Source organism: Puma concolor, chromosome E1 (genome assembly GCF_028749965.1).
Source record: "Puma concolor isolate L17-30 chromosome E1, mPumCon1.1.hap2, whole genome shotgun sequence".
NCBI classification, from domain to species: domain Eukaryota; kingdom Metazoa; phylum Chordata; class Mammalia; order Carnivora; family Felidae; genus Puma; species Puma concolor.
In genome coordinates this window covers 18,923,292-18,946,887 of record NC_141680.1, presented here as the reverse complement: position 1 = coordinate 18,946,887, position 23,596 = coordinate 18,923,292, and the positions used below count along the sequence as shown (strand labels likewise).

The 23,596-nt window shown below is 53.3% G+C and overlaps 2 protein-coding genes across 2 annotated transcripts; one reads left to right on the top strand and one right to left on the bottom strand.

Annotated features, from left to right (window-relative positions):
• Positions 1-194: 194 nt before the first annotated feature.
• On the bottom strand, positions 195-3,212 carry VTN (vitronectin). The gene is made up of 8 exons (XM_025916978.2): positions 3,005-3,212; positions 2,783-2,902; positions 2,389-2,706; positions 2,169-2,308; positions 1,755-1,911; positions 1,408-1,560; positions 633-974; positions 195-391 (listed from the first exon to the last, which is right to left on the bottom strand). Exons 1-8 carry the CDS (start codon positions 3,066-3,068, stop codon positions 279-281), a joined length of 1,407 nt encoding a protein of 468 aa, XP_025772763.1. The 5' UTR covers positions 3,069-3,212; the 3' UTR covers positions 195-278.
• A 1,105-nt stretch (positions 3,213-4,317) lies between these two features.
• Positions 4,318-23,523, top strand: SARM1 (sterile alpha and TIR motif containing 1). Its single transcript, XM_086686521.1, has 9 exons — positions 4,318-5,304; positions 10,707-11,325; positions 13,311-13,523; positions 13,788-13,879; positions 13,972-14,207; positions 16,166-16,268; positions 16,345-16,534; positions 21,375-21,496; positions 21,580-23,523. Exons 1-9 carry the CDS (start codon positions 4,835-4,837, stop codon positions 21,707-21,709), a joined length of 2,175 nt encoding a protein of 724 aa, XP_086542647.1. The 5' UTR covers positions 4,318-4,834; the 3' UTR covers positions 21,710-23,523.
• Positions 23,524-23,596: the final 73 nt, after the last annotated feature.

Here is a 23,596-nt window from a genome sequence, read left to right as displayed (position 1 = left end):
GGAAGCCTAGCACTCGTGAGGCCCTCCCCAGGCCGGAGCTTTTCCGGTTCATGGAGAAAGCCTGAGCCCAACCTGGACTGGACACAAGGACACTCTCCTCCTCCAAGACTTCGTGACAGCCCAGCTTCCCCTCCTTTCCCCAGGCAGATCCCGGTCTCTGCCTGTCCACTCCAGTCAGGACAGCAGTCTTAAACTCAGGACCAAGGGGTCTTTATTGGGATGGGCGGAAGTGGTTGAGGAAGGAACAGTGGAGGGCCCAGCTGTGCAGGCTCCGATTCCTACTGGCGGCCAGGGGCTGGGCAGCCCAGCCAGTACTGGGCGATGGAGCGTGGGTAAGGAGGGCTCACGGTGTCCACTTGCCGTGTGCGAAGGTTGACTCGGTAGTACTTGTCTGGAAGGGAGATCAGCAGAGGGTGTGTGAGACCCAGCCAGGCCCTGCCCACACACCCCTGCCCTGAGAAAGAAGCCCTGGGTCTCTCCCGGAAGGGTGAGTGAACATCCACAACGCAGCCTAGGACTCCCAGCCTGGCTTTCTGGAGTCACCTCCCAAGGGCCATGTTCAGCCCATGCAGACCAGGGACAGCAGGGAAGACCCCAGCTAGACCAGCTACGGGGATGGCACGGGCTCCCACCTCCTGAGAAGAAGTAAACACTTTGGATGGGCTCGCAGGTGGCAGGCACAAGCCAGTCCATGTCGTAGTCACGATAGTTGTAGATGCCCAGGCTGTCCTCCTCACTGGAGAGCCAGGACAGCCAGGCTGAACGGGACTGCCGGTGGGGGTTCTGGCTGCGGCCTCGGCCACGGTTACGGCGTGAGCGGTAGCGTTTACGGTTACGCCGCCTAGACTTCTGCTTCTTGGCCCAGGATTGGGGAGCTGAGCCTGAGACGTAGATGCGGCCGGCCATGGCCGCATCCACTTGCCTGGGCACACCAGGCCAGTCCCGGCTGATGAGCCGGGGCTGTCCAGCACCGCCTGTGGCAGGGAAGAGGTTAATGAGAGCGTTGTGGGCCTGGAGAGTTCATCTGGTGCCCAACTATGGGCCGTGCCTTGCCTGAGGGCAGAGCAAGCTCATGGCAGAGCACAGCACCCCAGCCCTCTGACTCTCTGTTCGGTGCTCTTTGCCCTAGCCTTCCTCCACTGCATCCCTCCCCACTTGCCTCAGTCATAGGCCCTCCTCCTGCTGGCTGTGCCCTCAGCTGCACTAGGCAAAGTCCAAGGTGTGGGGTCCAGGTGGACCTCCCCCCAAAGGTCAACAGAAGCAAAGTCTGGCTTGAGCAAACAGCTTTTGAACCCCAGCTCCGCAATCACGGCCCCCCCCCCCCCCGGCCAGCCTTGCCCTGTCCCTACCCTGGAGATCCCAGCCCTCTTGAGGAGAAAGCGAGGCTTGCTCTCCCTCCCTCCATACCAGAGAATCTGTTCCCGAAGAGAAATGCAAAGAGGGTCTCCCAGCTGTCGCGCTGCAGCAGGGCAAAGTGTTCAAACACTGCGGACAGGGAGCTGCCTTCACATTCCTCCTGACTGGGCTGCTGCTGGAACTCATACTCCCAGTACTGTCTCCCTGAGTGGGGAAATGGGATGGGGGGAGGTTCACGAGTGAGGCCAGAAAGCCAGCGCCAAGGCTGCTGGAGATAGGAGCTCCTGGCCGGGGAGTGGGAGTGCCGAACGTAATTTGAGGCCTCCCCATAGAGGAGTGTGGAGGAAAGCCCAGACTGCCCCACTGCCTGCTCTTTTCCCCACCCACTCCCTTAATACCCTTGAAGAAGTAGGCCCGCTCCCGGCCACTGTAGCTATGAGCAGGGAGAGCCAAGGCTGCATCCACGTTGTCCGGAATGCCCTTGAAGCCTTCAGAGATGTTGCGGGGGTAATCTGGGTCCAGAACGCCATCCTCGAAGCGCCAGTACTGATGACCCTAAGCGGTAGGGAAGGAAGGGGGAGTGAGGATGTGGCTGGCTGAGCACAGGCCGAGTCCCCCACCCCAGGCAGCCGTCCCAATTCTAGGCTTGTTGCCCAGGACCTGGAGCCTTGGGCTTTCCCGTCCTCAAGAGCCCCAGCCAGGGACTACAGGCTGTGATCCAGCCATCTTGCCCGCCCTAGTACTGGGCACAGCAGCCCTCAACCCCTGTCTAGATACCCTTGGCTCTGACCCACGGCCCCTGGGCCTGGCACCTGGAAGAGGTAGGTCTTCCCCTGGCAGTTGATGCGGGTGAAGGCAGCATCAATGGGGCCCTCAATGCCCCAGACATCTTGGATAAGCTTGGGGTACCCAGGGCTCACTGCCTCTTCATCCAGTTCATAACAGTACTGCCCTAGAATGGGAGAGTCTGTGTGAGGGAGGGGTTGTCCCAGAGGCAGACCCCCACCCCCCAACACCTGCCCCTGGAGTCACCTCGGAAGGCAAAGAGGGAGCCATTCTTGAGGTCAGTGAAGGCGTCAAAGGGCTTCCCACTGCATAGCTCTTCCACCACCGGGGACTTAGGGATGTCTTGATCAGAGGTCTCAGGCCCCAGGGTCCCCTGTGTAGGGTTCAGAAAAGGTTCCTCGAAGGTCTCCTGGTCAGGAGACACTTCAGTCTGGGCCTGCAGGTCGGGACCCTGGCTGGTGCTCTCCGGCTGTGGGAGGACACTGCTGTTGTCTCTGGTCTCCTCAAAGTAGTTGTAGACCCCGTACTCATCTTCTGGCAGAGTGAATACATCCCCACGCGTCACTGTGGGCACAGTGGGTGGTGGTGAGTCTCCAGCTGCAGAGGGGACCCCGGGCCCATCCAGCCCCTCCGGACGCACCTTGGGGTTTGCACTCAGCCACGTAGTCCTCACAGCAGCTCTGGTAGTATGAGCAGAGCTCGTCACACTGACACTTCCTGTCAGCGTTGAAGCCCTCTGTGCAGCGGCCCTTGCACGACTCTGTGGGGAGGAGATAGAGGGGATATCAGTTGGCACGGCCAAGCCCAGACCGCCCTCGCCCACCCTTCGTTGACCCAAACGACCACCAACACCCTCTTGCACCTTGGTCAGCCAGAACAACCCATGCCAGCAGGGCAAGTATCAGTAGGGGCCTTGGGGATGCCATGGCAGGGCCTCCAGCCTCTAGCCTGGCTGGCGAACTGGGCTCTGGGCTCCCTGCAATCTCCACTGTGATGCGGGAGAGCGGGGGACAGGGAGGGAAGGAGCCAGAGGAGAGGAGCTGCCTTCTCTGCTGCTCTATTTGCTCAGTCTCTGGCCCAGCCCCCAGTGCCCCAGACCCCAGTGACTGCAAAGGTCACATTCCTGGAACTCTGGACCCGAGAGAACAGTGAATAGGATCCTTGCCAAGCTCGGTCGGTGTCATGTCAGAAGGGGACTAGCACCATGGATCTGAAGGTCAGAAAGAAGGCCCACTGTGCCACTCAGAGGCTGCGTGACCTTGGGCAAACTGTTTTGCCTGCCTTGGTATTCTTTTTGGTAAAGTGAGACTATTAATACTTGCCTCATGATGTGTTGGGGGTTACATGAGCTAAAGCAGACAAAATGCCTCATGCCTGGAGTAGCGCCAACTTCATTCTCCATAAATGGTTGTTTATCTGCGATCTGTTTGAACAGGCACATCCCTGGCTGAGTGTGTCACCCACCCGTTGTGTATGTAGGGCAGTGAAAGGGGGGTTGAAGGAATGCTGGTAAGCACCCTGGGGGGAATTTTTTAAAACTCTGTTTAAAAAAACAATAACAGAGTTTCGTGTTTAGGTTCACCTCTTGGGTGCATTGATTTCCCCAAGCTGGTCTTCACAGCACAGCAAATTGGGTGAATATTAACCATTTGGACTGGATTTGATTCCTCGGTCTCCTGCTCATTCACTGCTCCCTGTCTCCACCTTCAGTCTCCCCATCCGCAAAGAATAGCCTAGTTCTTGGCACTTTTAGACTCTCTTGAGAAGTAGCATCCCTCTTTCCAGAAAACGCCCCTGGCACAGAACGCCTGATTTTGTGCCAAGGGTTGGGGTCCACAGGCTTCCTGAAACCCTCCCACTACCTGGAAGAAATGATTCTGAGTTTCCAACTGAATTTTTCTCTTCCGTAACCAGAGAGGTGGGTGACTTGGGGGAATCTCTTTTCTATGAGCTTCAGTCGGTTCAGCTGTTAAAATGGGAACACTAATCTCGACCCCCTAAAGCATGTTGCAAGGCTTGAGAAACGGGCCTAAAGGGTCTCGAGAGTTGTACCGAATCGTTATTATGGTTGATTTGACCACAGTTCGGGCAGGGCGCACGCTCCACGGTGTTGCCTTCTCGTTGCAGTGTCGGGGGCACGGGGGTCGGCGGGGGGGGGGGGGGGGGGTGCGTTGTGGGATAGTGAGGCTGTCCTATCGCTCTGCACCCTCTTCCCCAGTCGCCTAGCCCACCCCTCCGCAGGGCGTGGGCGTGGCTGGGGAAGCTCGGGTGCAGGCTACGCAGGCGGCAAGGGAGGAGTCCCACGTGACCGAGGGGCGGAGTGTCGGCTCCCTTGCTGCGGCTTGTCCGAGGCGGGGCTGCTGCAGAGCATCTTCTGGCTGGAGCCGCGCTTTGTTCTTGTTGCTGCCTCCCAGACCTGCTGACGTCTGGGTCCATCCCTCGCTCCCCTCTGGCTCCTCCTGCCCACCCTCTACATCTGAGCCTGCATCCTTTTACCCAAAAGCTCCTTTCCAGATCCCGCCCTCGCCCCTCCCCCAAACTTCTGGCCAGCGCCCCTGCCTGATACCCTTTTATCCATCCCTCTCTCCTGCACCTTCTACCTGGTCCCCATCTCCTGTCCTCTTCCCAAGTTCCGGCGCTCTGCCCGGCCCCGCCCCTCCGGACCGGGGATGTACCCCGCAGCCCCGCGCCCATGGTCCTGACGCTGCTCCTCTCCGCCTATAAGCTGTGCCGCTTCTTCACCATGTCGGGCCCAAGGCCAGGCTCTGAGCGTCTAGCGGTGCCGGGGCCAGACGGGGGCGGCGGTGCGGGCCCATGGTGGACCGCGGGCGGCCGCGGGCCCCGCGAGGTGTCGCCCGGGGCGGGCGCCGAGGTGCAGGGCGCCCTGGAGCGCGCGCTGCCCGAGCTGCAGCAGGCGCTGTCTGAGCTGAAGCAGGCGGGGGGCGCGAGGGCCGTGGGCGCCGGCCTGGCCGAGGTCTTCCAACTAGTGGAGGAGGCCTGGTTGCTGCCGGCCGTGGGCCGAGAAGTAGCCCAGGGTCTGTGCGACGCCATCCGCCTGGACGGCGGCCTCGACCTGCTGCTGCGACTGCTGCAGGCGCCGGAGCTGGAGACGCGCGTGCAGGCCGCCCGCCTGCTGGAGCAGATCCTGGTGGCTGAGAACCGGTAGGGTGCTCACGGGCTGAAGGGAGAGCGCGGGGTGCTGTGGGGCAGCAAGTGTGGTCGACAGCCCGGGTCTCTCGTGCCACTCTCTGTGCCTTTTCCTCCCTCACCTCACCACATCCCTGTACTACACCCCCTCTGGGGATCAGCGTGTCCATTTCACAAATGAGGCAAATGAGACTTCGGAAAGTTTAATGATTTGCCACAACAGGTAAACTAATAGTGCAACCAGGATTCACTCCCCAGACTGGTGACGTGAGGAATGAGACAGGGAGAGGAAGAATAGAGTAGTTGGACAGGAATCTGTTCCTGGTTCAGCATGGAGCTGCCAGTGCCCTCTAAACCCACAGACCTCCTCCCCACAGGCCCAGATGCCCTCCTTTGCTACCTTCACTCTGCCACTGAGAAAGGAAGAGAAAACAGTGCTCAGGAAATCGGGTAGGAGGAGGAGAAATGATTGCTGAAATGAGTGCTGACCTAAGGGTTACTTGCCCCCTTCGTGCCACCCCCAATCCACCAGCTGCTTCCTCCCTCTTCATTTTGGCCCATGTAACAGGCCAGACATGATCTCATTCTGCAGCTGCTAATGGGGAACAGAAGGTTTTCTACTGGGATGAATGGGCAAGAGAAGAGGAAACAGGTGCAGAGCTAGGCAGGGGCTGGAGTATGTGTTCTCTGCCGCCCCCCCCCCCCTTAGTGCCAAGATCCAGTAGGTGGGGTCCAACTGAGGCCTGGCTGCGACTCTCTTGTCTGCCTCTTGGGATCTCCCCTGGACTATGAGGACCCTCGCACTCATTTTCTCTCTCATCTGATGTCAGAGCAGACCAAACTGTCACGCAGCAGTCTCATGCTGAATTCTCAGGCCTCTCAGGTGTAGAAGGGTCTTGCAAGGGTCACTTTGAATTCATGCAGCTGTCACAAGTGTGAGGCCATGGGTTAGAGGTGCTTTCCTTGCCATTTTCAAAAATGAAAAATAACTTTGTGGATGGTGGAAATAGTACAGTCCACGAATGAAGCAAGTTAAGCTGGGAGAGCAAGTTAGGGTTCTGCTTGCTCAGAAAGTCATTGATTTCCCATCTAACATCAGTGAATTTGGAGGGCTAGCAAACGGAGTGGGTGCTCACTGGATGTGGTGCACACAGGTTGGCGGGTGTACCCTGTAGGTCTGATATGTAAGATGTGGCAGCTATAATGAGAACTCTTGGGGAGTGGGTGCAGCCAACACCCGAGGAAGAGGAGGGCTGCAAGATGCAAATTGCACTGACGTTTTTAAAGGTTGAAACTAACAACACTCCTCTGGTTTAGAATTACTAACTCCTGGTCTCAGGAAACAACGTGGTGGTGCTGACAGCCCTTCAGGACCAAGGACAGCGTCTAGCACGTCCTGTCACCCTCGAAATTTTGAGAGATGATACACTGAGAATTTGAGTTTATGAAATCTTGCCCTTCCTTCACCAACCAACCTCCTCTTAAAGAAAGTTCCTCAATCAATGCACACACTCCTTTTCCCATTCCCTTCTTCCCATAGTGCTGCCACACCCACTGCCTGGGAGCCTCCATCACAGTGTCCCTCACTCCCAAATGCCAAGAAAAACCCAACAGCGGAGGAACTTTTGAACTTGGTCCCATGACACCCAGTGAGGGTGTGACTGCTAGCCTTTGCAATTTACAGTGTAGCCCCTTCAGGGGACCATAATTAGGTTAAATGGCTTAACTCAGGTTAAATGGCTTTCCCAGAAATACACAGTAAATAAGGGAGGAGACAAGTCTTAAAAAAAAAAAAAAATCAGGAGTGCCTGGGTGGCTGTCATTTAAACCTCTGACTCTTGATCTCAGCTCAGGTCATGATCTCACGGTTTGTGAGTTCGAATCCGACATGGGGCTCTGCATTGACGGGGAACCTGCTTGGGTTCTCTCTCTCTCTCTCTCTCTCTCTCTCTCTCTCTCTCTCTTTCTCTCTCTCTGTCCCTCCCAGCTTGCACTATCTCTCTCTCTCAAAATAAATAAATAAACTCAAAAAAAAACCCCACAAAACCCAGAAAGCTATTGCATATAAATTCAAAAAGTGCAAAGATACAAAAAGATACACGCTTTCTACCCAGACCCCCTCCCTAGAGACAAACCAGGAAGCAAAACAAGTTTCTTGCACAGTATATCCTTCCAGAGAAATTCTGTGCATTTACAAGGATTTACACACATATGTATATTATATATACCTGCTTGTATGTGTATCTGTGTATGTGTACAATTTCCACCCTCCTTTGGAGTTGGGATTTGAACCACAGCCTCTGGGGCTGCAGAAGCTGGGATCTGAGTCAATAGTTCTCACAACAAGCACACAGTTCAAGTTCTCTGAGGGTGTCAAGTGCATAGGGAAAGGGGAGGGCTGGGAATTAAGAGACTAAGAATGAAGTCCTCTCTCTGAACTGATGTTCCTGAGCAAGACTTTCTCTTCAGTGGTTCTCAGGAAATGAAGGTGTTGGATCAGATGACTGCTTAGACACACTCTGGTCCTGATATTCTCAGAGTTTATGTAGTCAGATTGTTCTGGAAGCACAAAGTAGAGATCAAGGATCATGACCTCTGATCATCCTCTGAGCAAAGTTGTGTTGGCCTTATGCCATGTTAAGGGTTCAGCTGGGACCTGCAATGGACACAAAGTCACAAGCACTGTGGTCATTGTGGTGCTCATGGGGCAAGGACTCCATGGCTGGAATCTTCGGGGGTCATGTCACTTGTGGAGGACATCATTTGTGGAGGTCAGGAAAACAGAAAACTCTCACCTCTGCCTGGAGTGTGGCAACTCTCCTGCCTGCCCTGCTGGCATCCAGGCTCCCTCCCTGGGATCCTTCCTCCCTATAGCAGCCAGAGTGAGTTTCCTATGCAACTATGCAACCCAAGCAAGAGCAGACCACTCCCCTTCCTGAAGCCTTTCCGTGGCTCCCCATTTTTGATCAAGATGTGCACTTCACAAATGCCTCTAGATGGTTCAGAAGGCCCCCACCACTCTCCCTACTCCCTCCCACCTTGAAACTTCCACCTCAGCCACTAGAAATGGCTTCACTTCACTGTGGCTGCAGTGGGGACAGGTCCCCAAGTGCACCAGTTCTCAGATACCTCCTAGCGTTTGTATACATACATGCCTAGAATACAGTCTCCACAATCTTCCCTTCTCCTCTTCATTAATGTCCCACTACCTACCTTTCTTCCTTCCTTCCTTCCTTTACTTTTCCTTTCTTTTCCTTTCTTTCTTTCTCCTTTTCTTTTCTTTCTTTCTTTTTTCTTTCTTTCTTTCTTTCTTTCTTTCTTTCTTTCTTTCTTTCTTTCTTTCTTTCTTTCTTTCCTATATTTTATTTTTAAGTAATCTCTGCTCCCAACGTGGGATTCAAACTCACAACCCCGAGATCAAGAGTCTCATGCGCCACTGACTGAGCCAGCTAGGTACCCCTGTCCCACCATTTTTCTGATTTAATGCCATAGGCACCCATTCAGTATATTTAATGCATATCTTTATATCCTTATCCTGGTAAAATCTTTATTTTCTTGTTTGGTGTTCATATATTTTTAGTTTACTCAAATAGTGCTGTGTTACAAAGCACATTTCATTTCTTACTTTCACCCACTCATTAATATGTTTTTAATATTGTTGTTTTATCATCTGTTCAGTCACTTGTAACTGCTCCATAGTCCTCCAGAGTGGTCACCTGCCCGTGTTACCTCTCCACTCTCCAAGGCTTGACACCAGCCTGCTGCCATCTTCCCCCACCAAAAACAATCCTGCAGTGAACCTTTTCCACAGACTTTTGTGGACTGTGATACTTTCTTTGGCTATAAGCTTAAGAGCTCCAATTCCTGGCTTGTAGGATGTATATCTCCTTAATTTCACCATGCATCCCAGCCTGTTTTCCAAGTTGACTGCCCTAGTGTGCACCTCCACCCAGAGAGTGTCAGCATGTTCATGGCCCCACACCTCATCAACCTTCTGTGTTACCCAGCTTTGCTTTTTGCCTGTCCAATAGGTGTAAAGTGATAGGTGATTTTTATTTATTTGTTTGTTTATATTTTAGAGAGAGGGAAAGTGTGCGCATGTGCATTGGGGAGAGGGAGAGAGCAAGAGAATCCCAAGGAGGCTCAGTGCAGAGCTCCACAGGGCTCAATCCCACAACCCTGGGATCACGACCTGAGCTGAAATCAAGAGTCAGACGCTCAATCGACTGAGCCACTCCAGCGCCCCCATGTGATAGCTGATTTAATTTTCACTTCTCTGATTACTAAGGATTACAAATTATTTTGTTTGTTAACACTTTGGATTTTCTCTTTTATAAATTGCCATTTATATCCTTTGCCATTCCCTATTGAATTTGCTGCCTTTTTCTTGTTGATGTGAATATTTATATATTCTATATATGAATCCTTGCTGATTTTGTTTTCTTCCTTGTCGGTTATAAACATTGCAGATCTCTCTGGCCTTCTTTCTATTCCTCAAACATGCCAGACTCCCCAGCCCTCAGGGCTTTTGTCCTCGCTGTTCACTCTGCCTGTCATGCCCTTTTCCCAGACACTTTCAGGCAGGAGTCTCCAGATACTGAACTCTCTGATGTCACCTCCTCAGACATATCCCTCCACCCATGCACTATCCATTACATCACCCGGTTTTGCTAGCATTACGGCCACATCAGTATCAACCTGTTCATTCATTGTTCACCTGCTTATTATTTGTCTCCATATTAGCTGTGTGTAAGTTCCAAGCACTGTTAATTAGCCTCTAGCACAGCCTGGCACACAGTAGCTCCTCAATGAACATCTGTTGGGTGAATGAATAAATACACCCCAGTCACACTGCATGGAGTGAAGAGAAAGGTTTGAGGGCAAGGCTAAGAGTGCTGTACTTCAAGTGATACTTCAACTGATGACAAGTTAACGTCTAGTGAGTCTTCCGTATGTGCCAGGCACTGTGCAGAGCACTTTACGTGGATTATCACATTCGTTCTCATAATGACCCTATGGGGTAGGTATTCCTTTTATTTATGAGATGAGGAACAAAGGTAGAAAGATAAAGGAAGGCACTCAAGTCCCCACAACTTTCTAGAAGAAACTAGGACCCAGGGAATCTTCTCCAGAGTTAGGGTCCTTAACGGCTATATGCACTGTGGGGGAGGAGGTTAGTGGTAAGGGAGGAGGTGGGGCGGCCAGGATGGAGCATCCTTATAATCCGAGAAATCTGCTCCTCCCCAGACAGGAGATGAAAGGCAGAGGCAGGGAGGATAATGCTCTCCCTCATGTCCTATATGACACTAGTGAGGCCAGAGAGGTTAAGTGACCAGACCGTGGCCCCCAGGGGACAAGCCACCCCCTCCCCGGGACCGCAGCCACTCCACCGTCCCAGTGCCACTTTTTCTCGGCAGGGACCGCGTGGCGCGCATCGGGTTGGGCGTGATCCTGAATTTGGCAAAAGAGCGTGAGCCGGTGGAGCTGGCGCGGAGCGTGGCAGGCATCTTGGAGCACATGTTCAAGCACTCGGAAGAGACGTGCCAGCGGCTGGTGGCGGCCGGTGGCTTGGACGCGGTGCTGTACTGGTGCCGCCGCACGGACCCGGCGCTGCTCCGCCACTGCGCGCTGGCGCTGGGCAACTGCGCGCTGCACGGGGGCCAGGCGGCGCAGAGGCGCATGGTGGAGAAGCGCGCTGCAGAGTGGCTCTTCCCGCTCGCCTTCTCCAAAGAGGACGAGCTGCTGCGGCTGCACGCCTGCCTCGCGGTGGCGGTGCTGGCAACCAACAAGGAGGTGGAGCGGGAGGTGGAGCGCTCCGGCACCCTGGCGCTCGTGGAGCCGCTCGTGGCCTCGCTAGACCCCGGTCGCTTCGCCCGCTGCCTGGTGGATGCCAGTGACACGAGCCAGGGACGCGGGCCCGACGACCTGCAGCGCCTCGTGCCGCTGCTGGATTCGTCGCGCTTGGAGGCCCAGTGCATCGGGGCTTTCTACCTCTGTGCTGAAGCGGCCATCAAGAGCCTCCAGGGCAAGACTAAGGTGGGTGTGGGGTGAGGGGGAGGACCCGGGGTTAGAGAGAGTCTGGACCAGCTTCCCAGAGGGAGTGACAGGGACTTGAAGTACATGTTAAGAGTTAGGTGAAGCAAGGAGAAGGATGAGAGACCAGTCATTCTGGCCTTGAAGGCAAAAGCAAGGATTTTCAGCAGGAAACATGCATTTCACAAAGATTATCCTGGCTGCAATTGTAGAGATGGAATTGGCAAGGGTGAGGTCAGAGGCAAGGGAGCCAGATAGGAGGCCATGATGGGGACAGTTGGGAAGGTGGGCTGGGGTATGACAGCAGAGGCAGAGAAAAGCAGACAGATCTCAGAGGGGCTGAAGAGATAGAATTAGGACTTGGCGTGAGGTGGGGGTGAAGGAGAGGGAAGAGCTGAGGATGACTCCTGGCTTTGGACACAGACAGCTGGGTGCCTGGTGGCACCTGGTACTGAATTAAGGGTAACTGGAGAGAGGTTGTGGTGGGGGAGTGGAAGAAAGTGAGTTCACTGGGACAGGTTGGGCTTGGAGTGCATGAACGATGACCAGCTGGGGTACCTCAGTGGGCCATTTTGTCACATGGGTCTGGAGTGCAGGAAGGAGAGGGAATGCAGAGACAGGGGCTTGGCGGGGCAGAACATCAGTGCGTTGACCAGATAACTCCCACCTGTGTCCCAAGAGCTCCCTATGCCTAGGGCCTGATCTGAAGCTTTTGCCCTCTGCTTTAACTTGCTGTGTGACCTTGGCTAGCTGGCTTCCCCTTTCTGGGCCTCTCTATACTTCTTTTTTTATCCTGGAAAACTGAGGAAGCGAACCACGGCAGCAGTTCTTATCCTGCATGTGAAGCTACTAATAGCTAAATTATCAAAAGTTTGTGTTTTTGTTTTTTAAATATTGGAGAATCAAAATTATCCCTACAACACCCCTCTCCTCCTTTGCATTCCTCTGGGGGGTTGGAGTTGGTGACAGCTGGTGTAAGGGAGTTGTGGGCACAGTGTGGGCCATCCTGTCTGTACCACAGCTGTCATCTGGGCTGCTCGGAGGAGAGTGTCTCAGATCATTGTCACCTACTGTGTGTGTCCCCACAGATTAAAAAGAGACTGTTGTGTTGGGGGGTTCTTGGAGGCCTCTTCCAGGGTCTGGGGTTCTAGAAGCTTCTGATTTTCCCCTCTATGCCCCAGAGGTGGGCCATGGGAGGACTGGCTTTATAAATCAGGTCATTCTGCTTTGGGAGAAGGGACTTGAAGGGAAGTAGGGAGTGAGGCCCCAAGGATTGGGTCTGGGCAGCAGGCATGACCACCAGCTATGGCACCCCCTTTCCAACAAGGCCAAGTGAATGCAGTTCAGTAAAGAGATCGTCAGCCACCACTCTGTACCCTGCAATGTGCCAGGTACAGGACTCCAAAGGTGACTAAAACATGACGTCAGCTTATCATCCAGTGGAAGGTGCATTATCTATTAACAACAGTGGCATGTAGAGTACAAGGCCTAATTGGAGGTATGGGCCAAACTGTGGGTAAATCAAAGTAGGCTGCATGGAGGGGGTGCTAATCAATTTGAATTCCGATGGATGACTAGGATTCCCACAAGCAGGCCAGAAGAACTAAGGGTCTGGGAAAGCCATGACTGAGCCCAGAGATTGGAGAGCCTTAGTGGGTGGGTGTCAGCCAAGTGTGGGATTGTGAAAGGGCAGTTGAGCTGAGAAGGGTGGGCAGGGGCTACACTGTGCCAGGCCCGGCCTCCACACTGAGAGCTCAGACTTCATCCCAGGGAGATGGAAGCTGTTAGAGGGGAGACATGAGGTCAAGAGTCGAGAGAGCTTCGGGAGGCAGAATCCACAGAACTAGGTGATATATTGGATGCAGGCAGGGCTAGGGTAGATGATGGGAGTTTCAGCGCTGAGAAGAGGGGAAGGGAGGGACTGGGCACGTTTGGGGATGGCTGGAGAGCTGGTGGACCCAAGACACCCTCTCCCCATCCCTGCCTAGGTATTCAGCGACATCGGAGCCATCCAGAGCCTGAAACGCCTGGTTTCCTATTCCACCAACGGCACCACGTCGGCGCTGGCGAAGCGTGCGCTACGTCTGCTGGGTGAGGAGGTGCCGCGGCCCATTCTGCCCTGCGTGGCCAGCTGGAAGGAGGCCGAGGTCCAGACGTGGCTGCAGCAGATCGGCTTCTCCCACTACTGCGAGAGCTTCCGGGTAGAGCGGCGCATCCCAAAGGCGCGCGGCCGCTAGGGGCGCCCTGCACAGAGGCCACCGCGCCCCTCTTCCGCCTGCACGCCCGCGGCGCCAGGGGGCCATATTGGGGATGGGAGTCTGTACTCAGCCACTTTCGGGGTCATTCGGCTCTGAGTCCCATCCGCCTCACCAATCGCCCTCTACAGTTCCCTTTCCTTGCATGTTATGCTTGGGGTCCAAGGGCTGAGGAGGAGAGCCCTTCTTTACATCTGACCCCTCCCTCAGGAGCAGCAGGTGGATGGTGACCTACTTCTGCGACTCACGGAGGAAGAGCTCCAGACCGACCTGGGCATGAAATCGGGCATCACCCGCAAAAGGTACGGAGCCTCCTGCCTGTCAGCCCTCGCCCTCCACCACTAGCCAGTCCCAGGTTAGGACCTCAGCGTCCTCTTCTCCCCCCGGGGTACAGATTCTTTAGGGAGCTCACGGAGCTCAAGACCTTCGCCAACTACGCTACGTGCGACCGCAGCAACCTGGCCGACTGGCTGGGCAGCCTGGACCCGCGCTTCCGCCAGTACACGTACGGCCTGGTCAGCTGCGGCCTGGACCGCTCCCTGCTGCACCGCGTGTCTGAGCAACAGCTCCTGGAGGACTGCGGCATCAGCCTGGGCGTGCACCGCGCCCGCATCCTCACGGCCGCCAGAGGTCAGCCTGCCCACCCGGGCCCCTACCCCTGCCTAACCCAGCCCTGCAGGGTGAGGGGAGACACACGGTAGATGGTCTGAACACATCCCCGGTGCCAGACTGGATTCTGAGGATGCAAAGACCAATATGCTGCACTTTGCCCTCAAGAAGTTCCCAGTCTGAGCTGAATCGGGGGGGTGGAAGTAAGTCAGCTGTATAAGCAGGTCGGTGACCACAGTAGGAAGCATGTCCGGGATTCCAATGGGGGCTGCGAGGAAGCGCTGGCTGTCCACCCAGGTCTGGGCATTTAGAGGATGTCTGACCAGGTCTTGAAGGATGTATTGGGGAGGACATGCAGCAGAAAGAGCAGCTCAGGAGGAGGGAGCAGATATGCAAATGTGGAGGTAAGACAAGAAGGAGGGGGTCACATGGGGAGGGAGGCTTATGCCACTAGCCAGCAGCCTGCAGAGTATGGGTTCTGGAGGTGCTTTGGGGAGGTCATGAGGGCAGAATGGATTCTAGGGCTCTAGCAACCCTTTTCACTTACTACTTTGATTTGCTAATTTACTATTTAGCTGATATTTATCGTCAATTGTTATATGTACTAGGTTTTAAACAGATATTATCTCATTAATCTCTACATCCATTCTGCGCAGTGGGTGTTAATTTTTTAAATCAACTTAAAAAAATTGGAAGTAATAAAAGAGGTATAACTTAAAAGTGTCCCAATTTCAGGGCTCCTGGGTGGCTCAGTAGGTTGAGCATCCAACTCTTTATCTTAGCTCAGGTCTTGATCTCAGGGTCATTGAGTTCAAGCCTGGCATTGGGTCCCACACTGGGAGTGGAGCTTCCTGAAAAAAAAAAAAAGAAAAGAAAAGAAAAAATAGTGTCCAATTTGAAGAGTTTTGAAAAATGCTTATATGTGTAACTACCATCGTAATCCAAGATGAACATGGTCCTTGAGGGTGTTAATTGAAAAGATGATGAAACTAAGTTTTAAAGAATTTAAATACATTTCCCAACGTTATCCCTTGGGAAATCCCAAATACATATCTCAAAGCCCTTAAAATAACAGAACTGGGATTTGAACCTCTGTCTTTCTGCTTCATAAACAGACAAATGCTGTCTGTGAGTGTTAGGGCCGAATATTACATGAAGATGGATTCTTTGCATTCAGCAAGTTTAACTAAAGCAGATCAAGCCTTTATCATTTTTACATCGCAGTGTCCAATAAAACCCTAAGATTTCATTTTTTAAAAACAGGGAAGTCCTACTGCAAAGATAGCTTACACGTTTTTTAAAAAGAGCCGTGCACGTTTTTTTAAGTGGGGGCAATGACACACTCAGACTTAGATTTTAGAAAAATCCCTCTGGTTGCTGTACAAACAGATTAGACCGAGTAAGTGTGGATTTGGGGAGACCACTGAGAAGGCGGAGTTGGGAGCCTGGACATCAGGAGGGCCCTGGGAAGTAGGAAGGATACAGAGCTCGGAGTCAGGGGTTGTGAAGACTTGTCTGTTCTGTTCACTGCAGTAGCCCAAGCACAAGGGATAGTGTGAGGCATACAGTAAATGCTTAGCAAATACTTGTTGAATGAATGAGTGAGAGGTAGGGGTTCAGGCCAATACCCAGGTGCTGGCTGTGGTGGGAACTAGGAAGGGAGGGTCCCGGGAAGGACTTGGGACGTATTGGGTTTGCCATGTGTGGGGGCAGCTGGCCGTGTAGGTCTGAAGCTCCGGAGAGAGGGCAGGGCTGGAGGTGCAAATCCACGTCCCTAAAACACAATGCCCGCCTCCTGAGACGCGCTCACTAAGAGTTAGCAGCCCTCCTTCCCATAGGCCCATCTCGCTATCTTAGTGACCCTTTTTTGAAGCAAGCCACCCTGCCTGGGCTGGGCGGGGTTGGGCCGGGCTGAGAAGGCGGGTGTGCAGGAGATGATGTACCTCATGGTGAACCAAGCTGTCTCTTGTCTGCTTCAGAAATGCTACACTCCCCACTGCCCTGCACTGGCTGCAAGCCCAGTGGGGACATCCCAGATGTCTTCATCAGCTACCGCCGGAACTCAGGCTCCCAGCTGGCCAGGTGAGAAGGGGTGGGCAGGCGGACAGGCTGGGGCCTCGGGGCAAGGCCAAGGCAGTGACACGGGACCTCTTTACAGCCTCCTGAAGGTGCACCTGCAGCTGCACGGCTTCAGTGTCTTCATTGATGTGGAGAAGCTGGAAGCAGGCAAGTTCGAGGACAAGCTCATCCAGAGTGTCATAGGTGCCCGCAACTTTGTGCTGGTGCTGTCAGCTGGGGCACTGGACAAGTGCATGCAGGACCACGACTGCAAGGACTGGGTGCACAAGGTAGGCGCTGGCCTCTGTGGTCCCAGCCCTGGCCTGTGTCCAGGGCACAAGGTCCTCCTCCCGTTCCTCCTCCCCTGCGTCCACCAGCAACCTCCATGGCCTAGCCGGAAGTCAGGAGCCACAGCTCTGACTGTAATTGGTCGTTAGCAAGTCACTCAGGCTCTCTGAGTCTCAGTTTCCTCATTTAGAAAATGGGGATAACTTCTCTGTGTTCTTCGCCTTGTAGGATTGTTGTGAGAAGGATGAAAATGCTTTGAAAAATAACCTCTGTGAGGGGAGAGGGGCCAGAGAGCCTAGTGCCAGACGCAGCGGAATCATGAAGAGCACAAAGCTGAGTTTGAATGCTGGCTCTGGCCTTGGACAAGTTACTTAATTCCAGTGAGCTTCGTGATTGTTACTGGAAAGTGGGATAAGTGTAGTCTCTAACTCCCTAGGATGTTGTTATAAAAATTAAAAGAGCTAAAATGTGTGAACTGCTCAGCAGAATGCCTAGCTCTATAGTAATTGCTTTATAATGGTAGCAATTATTATTGCAATTATTATGAGTACTACCACTGTTTAATTAATACCGTTGTATTTTCAGTGCCTGACACATGGTAGAAACTTATTAAATACTTGTAGAATGGAGGGATGGATCCATATCACATCTGCAGGTTATTAATAATTAATCAGTGAGTAGGAACTGGGGGCCTGGGCTGAGAGATAAAGCAGTCATCTGAGATGGAGCCCTTGTCCTAAAACAGCTAAGAAGACAAAAATATGCCCAGAACGACCAGATCATATGTAGGGTGGTACCAGTGCTAAGCTAGGTAGGTGAACCTCCTACTTGCCATAGGAGTATGGAGAAGGGAGAAAACATTAAGGGCCAGAGTAACCAGGGAAGGCTTCACGGAGGAGGCAGAATTTGAGAAGAGTCTTAAGAATTTAGGTGAGTGGAAGAGAAGGCATCCCAGGCAGGAGAACTGCGTGAGCAAAAGAACAAAAGTGGGGGTGAGGAAGGTGCATCACTGGTAACTGCTTACAGATGAAGAAACGGAGACTCAGAGAGGTACAATATTTTTTCCCATGACCACACTGGTGTTGAAATCAGAAAAGCTGGGCTCTGAACTCCATCTGTCTGACTCCAAAGCCCACGCTCTTTCCCAGGACCTGACTGCGTTCCATGGCACAGATCTGAGGGGGTGTGAGGGGAGGTGGTGGGATAGGGCTGGGTTCAGCCGGCACCAGAAATGATTGTCTGCATCTCTTCCCAACTCCACGTTCAGTGACGTCGTGTTGGTACCTCGAAATCAGCCACGGTGGGAGCATCAACACTAAGGAAGTTGATAAACACTACGAATCAGGGTTTTATTTGGTTGATTGTCCCCCCCCACCCCACCCCCCGCCTCCCAGAGAGCTCATTGTTAAACATTGACCAGTACACCACTGGCTGGATAAGAACTACAGAACCAGTTTGCAGAGTACCTAAAGGCCAGGAGAAGACCCATGTTTAAAGCACAGGGAAGAGGGATCCCCTGAGGGCAGTGACGCCAGGCCAGGGGTTGTTGGGAGAAGGCTCTGACACCAGAGTGCATCCAGACTGACAGTGGGGAAGAGGGTCAGGCCCCAGAAGCCATGTCTTAGGGGCTGAGTATTGGGCTTGGTTTGGTGTTGGGCCAAAGAGACGCCTGGAGGATCATGGTTGATGGCCCAGCTTAGGTGGCAGGTGGCCTGCTCCATGGGAGTTCAGACCTTGCCGTGTTTACTCCATATCCCCGATGCCCACAACCACGCAAGCTGCAAAGTAGGCTCTTGAGTTTATGGAGTGATTGAATCAAAGATTACACAGGTGGAGCTGAGATTACTGGGAAAAGCAGACATGTCCACCAGGTTTACCAGGTCAACTCTAATCAAGTTTTCGTTCTGAACCTGCTGGGTGACCTTGAACAAGCCATTATTCCTCTCTTGGCCAGACTCTGAATCTGTGCCATGAGCAGTGTGCTGTCTTCAGTTGTGTGTAATTTTGGATAAAACAAATGTCTAAAGGCTCCCAAATAAATTTCTTCAGGGTCTGAATTCATACAGGTCCTCAGCAGAGAGGCAGAGGGCTTGGTTGAAAGAGCCCTGGACTTGGAATTTGAAGGCTTGATTCAGACACCTGGCCCCTCCTGGTCTGGGCATTTGTGTGACTTGGGAGCAAGTCCCTTCCCTTCTCTGGGCTTCCTGCTTCTCATTCATAAAATGGAGAGGTTCCCCCAAAGCCAACCAAGGTGGAAGCTCCTCAGGTTCTTTCCCCAGGAAGGCTCTGCTCCACAAGGGTACTGGACATCCAGCCTTGTCCCAGCAGATTGTAAGGAGGGAGGAGGCAGGCGGGGTGGCGGAAGCCTTTGCACTGGACCAGTCCCAAAGGCTCCATCAGCCTTCCTTGGTTGTTGTTAGTGCTTGATTGCCTCTGGTTTTAAAATTTCTTTCCCTGAAGCCACATTTAGTGAGTAATCAATATGGAAAACCACAAGTGAACTGCACTCAAAAAAGGCCAATCCCTGAGGTTCTCCCTTGAAAGGAGAAAAACATTCAATAAGCACTTACCAGAGCACCCATTAATAGTAAGTAATATCCTCAGAACAACCTTGTGAAATAGGTTTATTATTCTCCTTTACAGAGGAGGAAATAATAACACCTGTTATTTATTAAGCACCCACTGCATGCTGGGCACTGTTCTAACCACTTGTCGTGGGACATTGCAGGTATCCCCAACCATCCCACCAGACAGGGACTGTCATGAACCCTATTTTGAACCTTATTTTATATATGAGAAAACAGAGGCTTTGAGAGCCTGTTGTTTGCCTCAGGCCACAAAGCCTGTGTCAGAGATTCGATGTGAACCCCCATCTGATGATTCCAGAGTTCAGTCCCCACCTGCTATGCTATGTTATTTATTTTTCTTCCTTCCTTCCTCTTCCTTCCTTTTTTCTTTCTTCCTTTCTTTCCCTTCCTTCCTTCATTCTAACCAGTCTGCCTGCCTTCCTTCTTTCTTTCTTCTCTTTCTCTTTCTTTCTCTCTTTTGCTTGCTTGTTTTCTTTCTTTCTCTTTCTTTCCTTCCTTCCTTCCTTCCTTCCCTCCTTCCTTCCTTCCTTCCTTCCTTCCTTCCAACCATCCAGCCATCCATTAAGTATTTGGCAAGGGCTGACTTTGTGAAAGATGCTGAGATGTAAGATGGGTAAAAACCAGACATGTGGGGAAGACAGGTATTAAGCAAATCACTCATTAACTAATTTAAGTTTGCAACTGTAGCATATGCTGAAGGGCCTATTACAAGAGCCTACAATAGGGAGAACTGGCCTAGTCAGAGAAGTGAGGGAAGACTTCCCTGGGAAAGTATGGATTGAGCTCAGATCAGAAAAATGAGTAGACATTAGTTACGGGAAGGGGCAGGGAAGAGCATTCCAGACTGAGGAAACAGCATGTGCAAAGGCCCTGTGCAGGGAGGGAGGATGGCAAATCTAAGGGGCTACAAGATCTGTGTGGCTGGGAGAACAGTACAGGGGTAGAGTCTGAGAAGTGAGCTGTGGTCAACCACACAGGGCCTTCAGACCACATTAAGGAGTTTGAATTTTATTCTAAGAGCCATGTAAAATCCTGAAGAGTTTTAAGCAGGGGATGACATGATCAGATTTGCATTTTGCAAACAGCAGCCAGGTGAAAGGGCAACGCAGAGAACAAGTTAGAGGGGGCAAGAGTGGATGAGGAGAGACCTGGCAGGGGATAAAGATGAGGGGGGTCGGAGCAGGGTGGTGGTGGGGTGGAAGAAGAGAAAAATGGGTGGATTTGAGAAAAAAGTAAGAAGTACAAATTGCCAGGGCTGGTGACAGATCAGTTTGGCTGCAGCAGGTCATGTTTTTCTTCTGGCACCAAATCGTGTGGGTTTTTTCTAACACCAACAAACCAATTCTTGCAATTTGCCAACACCAACTGGGTGTTCCACAATTCAGTTCAATTCTGATGTTGACTTACCCAGAGCAAGTGTCAGACTCCAGAGGGTTAAGGACTCTGCCCCACAAGTCTGCCCTCACTTCAGATGCCAGTTGAAAGTCCTGGGTTCCCAGGCTACCCGCATTTGTCTGACTTGACTACCAATTCAGGAGTTCCCGGGACATACACATCCCTCCCCCGGCCAGTTCAATAATTTGCTAGAATGACATGCAGAACTCAGAAAGGACTCAACTATTACTGGTTCATTGTAGAGGATACGACTCAGGAACATCCAAATGTGAGAGAGGCCTAGGGCAAGGTACAGGGCATGCGGGCATGGGCAGGGGAGGCCCAGAGCTCCCATGCCCTCTCCAGGCCACCCTCTCAACACCTAGATGTGTTCACCAACCCATCTCATCCTTGGGGGGTTTTACGGAGTTTCATTATGTGGGCATGATTAAGTCATTGGCCACCGGCGAGTGAACTCAATCTCTGCCCCTCTCCCCTCCTAGGCAGTGTGTGTGTGTGTGTGTGTGTGTGTGTGTGTGTGTGTGTGTGAATGTTTGTTGGGTACTTAAAAGTTCCAACCTTTTCAACAGCTTGGTCTTCCTGGCAACCAGTCCCCATCCAGAAGCTGTCTAGGCACCCCCAACCCATCCTCCAGTCATCTGGGGATTCCCAGGGTTTCAGGAGCTCTATATCAAGGATCTGGGGCAAAGACCAAATATATACCACAAGTGGTGAGGGAGAAGTCAAGGTAGACTTCAGCACCAGCACCCCACCCCAGGCTTGGCCTTGGGTGGTTGGCCCTCCCAGCGTCTGCCTGGCCTCCCAGGTCCCTAGATGGGGACCTGTGTCTCTTTCCGCCTCCCCTCTTTTCTTTCTTCAGGAGATCGTGACTGCTTTGAGCTACGGCAAGAACATTGTGCCCGTCATTGATGGCTTCGAGTGGCCAGAGCCCCAGGACCTGCCCGAGGACATGCAGGCTGTGCTCACCTTCAATGGCATCAAGTGAGGAGGGTGGTGGGTATCCAGCCCCCAGCCAGCAGCTCCCTCCGGCAGGCCCTCTGACCCACCAGCCTCTGTGCCCACAGGTGGTCCCACGAGTACCAAGAGGCCACAATAGAGAAGATCATCCGCTTCCTGCAGGGCCGTTCCTCCCGGGACTCATCTGCAGGTTCTGACACCAGTTTGGAGGGTGCTGCACCCATGGGCCCAACTTAACCAGTCCTTCGTTCCCAAGCCCTGCCGTGACCCCCATTTCCATCGTCCCTCCTGAAGAAGCAGCTCCTCAAACCGGCCTCCCTCAGCCTGGGCCCTTCTCAGGAAATGACTGTCCCTCTCTCCCCACCCTCATGGGCCACCTCAAACCCAGCTTCCTCAGTGTCTGGAAAGGGAAGGGAAGCCAGGCATTGGGGGTGGTAAGGGTCAGACCCTCCCCCCACCCAAGGCCCTGCCACCAGGTTTTCTATCTCCGGTGTGGGAAAGGCACTGGAGATTGAGGGTTCACAGCACACTACACCCCGTCCTGCCCTGACAGCAGCAGCCAGCTTGCATAGGGGGAAGGCAGGCAGTCTCTGACAAGGGTTAGGGCCATGCCCACCTTCTCAGCTAACCCAGGGCCTGGGCCCAGCAGTCAGCCAGCACGAGGGTCCAGCGATGGCTCTCCGCCTAAATCATGCCTGGCTCTCACCACTTCCTGCCACCCTGTGGCCTTGACCTGTAACCACTCAGTGTCCTTAGCTGGCCTGGCCTGGTCCCAAGTCCCCTCTCAGCCTTTCTGAGGTGCAGCCCCCTTAGCCACATCCAAGGTCAGCGTTGAGCTGAACCTGCCCTCACTCTGGCTGGTCTGTGGCTACGGCCAGTTTCGCTGCACCCAGTGGTGCAAAGGAGTCCCATGCTTGGGCCTGCGCAGCCGAGGCCATCTCAGTGGGCAGCTAGCCACCCTACTTAGCCTTGTTGCCGTGCCTCAGGTTCCTACTGGCCTGGCTCAGCTGGCTTCCCTGGCCCCTCCCCCACCCACATGCTCAGGGGGAGGCCGGGGGAGGCAGCACTCTGGGGCAGCGGCAATAGCCTGGGCAGAACCTGCAGCAACACGTTGGAGAGGCAAGATCCTGAAGAAGGGCAAGGAGTGCAGTTGAATCTCCCCCGGGAATTTTGCTAAAATTGCATTCAAGAGACCTGGGCAGGGCCTGGGTTTCTGCATTTCTCACTAATTCCCAGGTGAGTGGATGCGGTGGTCAAGGAATGACCCACTTGAACTAAGCAAGGCTCTAAAACACAAATCCCTCACAAATATTTGCCATTTCCCAGAACCACCGGAGCAACCCTCCCCGGTATTATCTCCATTTTACAGATAAGGAAGAGAATGATGTGCCATTTCCCAAATCATTAGTGGCAGCCCCACGATCCAGACCTGGCCGCCTGGTGCTCCACCCACTGCCTGTCCTGAGAATCATCCTGGAGGTTGTGCCCTGGGCAGGGCTTCGGACTGACAGCTGGCTTCTCCTTTGTCCCAAGAGGCTAGCAGGGGGAGACAGGTTTGCACCAAGAAAAGCTGACCCAGGAGCTGTACAGAAATAAATGAGCAGGAATGTCCCTCAGCCCCTGTCTCCACTAAGGTAGGAGAGCAAAAAAGTATCCTCCCCCCAGTAAACCCAGGCTTCAGCTAATAGGGTCAGCTACAGCCTGCCCTGCCTCTTCCCTCCCTGGGGCAGTGAGTTCACACCAGGCTGCCTCAGCTTCCAGAACCACCTCCCACAGGTGCTGGCCGGGTGTAGCTCTTGAGCCACATCATCAGAAAGTCAAAGGTCTTCAGGCTTGGGACTCGTTCCTTCCACTCCCCCTCCTGCAGGAGACACTGTCTTTAGCGGGTCCTGGCCCCAGCTCTGGCCTTCACTGCTCTTGATGCCTTCATGCCACACGAGTGCCCTTCAGTGCCAGGCCCTGGGTGTGGTGGTGACTGAGGCAGACTGGACGCTGCCTTTGCAGAGCAGAGACAGTAACAATACAGTGGGATGACTACCCTCCAGAAGAAACTTTCTGTCTCTTTGTCCCCATCAATCCCACCCCGTCCTGAGGTGCCCTGTGGGCAGTATTCAGAGAGGTTGC

Coding starts and splice junctions, on each gene's coding strand:
- VTN (XM_025916978.2), bottom strand. CDS start 3,068: ATGGCATCCCCAAGGCCCCTACTGATACTTGCCCTGCTGGCATGGGTT. Junction 2,707..2,782: donor GGCTGAGTGCAAACCCCAAG/GTGCGTCCGGAG, acceptor CTGTGCCCACAG/TGACGCGTGGGGATGTATTC. Junction 392..632: donor TGTTTACTTCTTCTCAGGAG/GTGGGAGCCCGT, acceptor TCTCCCTTCCAG/ACAAGTACTACCGAGTCAAC.
- SARM1 (XM_086686521.1), top strand. CDS start 4,835: ATGGTCCTGACGCTGCTCCTCTCCGCCTATAAGCTGTGCCGCTTCTTC. Junction 14,208..16,165: donor CATCCTCACGGCCGCCAGAG/GTCAGCCTGCCC, acceptor TGTCTGCTTCAG/AAATGCTACACTCCCCACTG. Junction 16,535..21,374: donor GCAAGGACTGGGTGCACAAG/GTAGGCGCTGGC, acceptor TTCTTTCTTCAG/GAGATCGTGACTGCTTTGAG.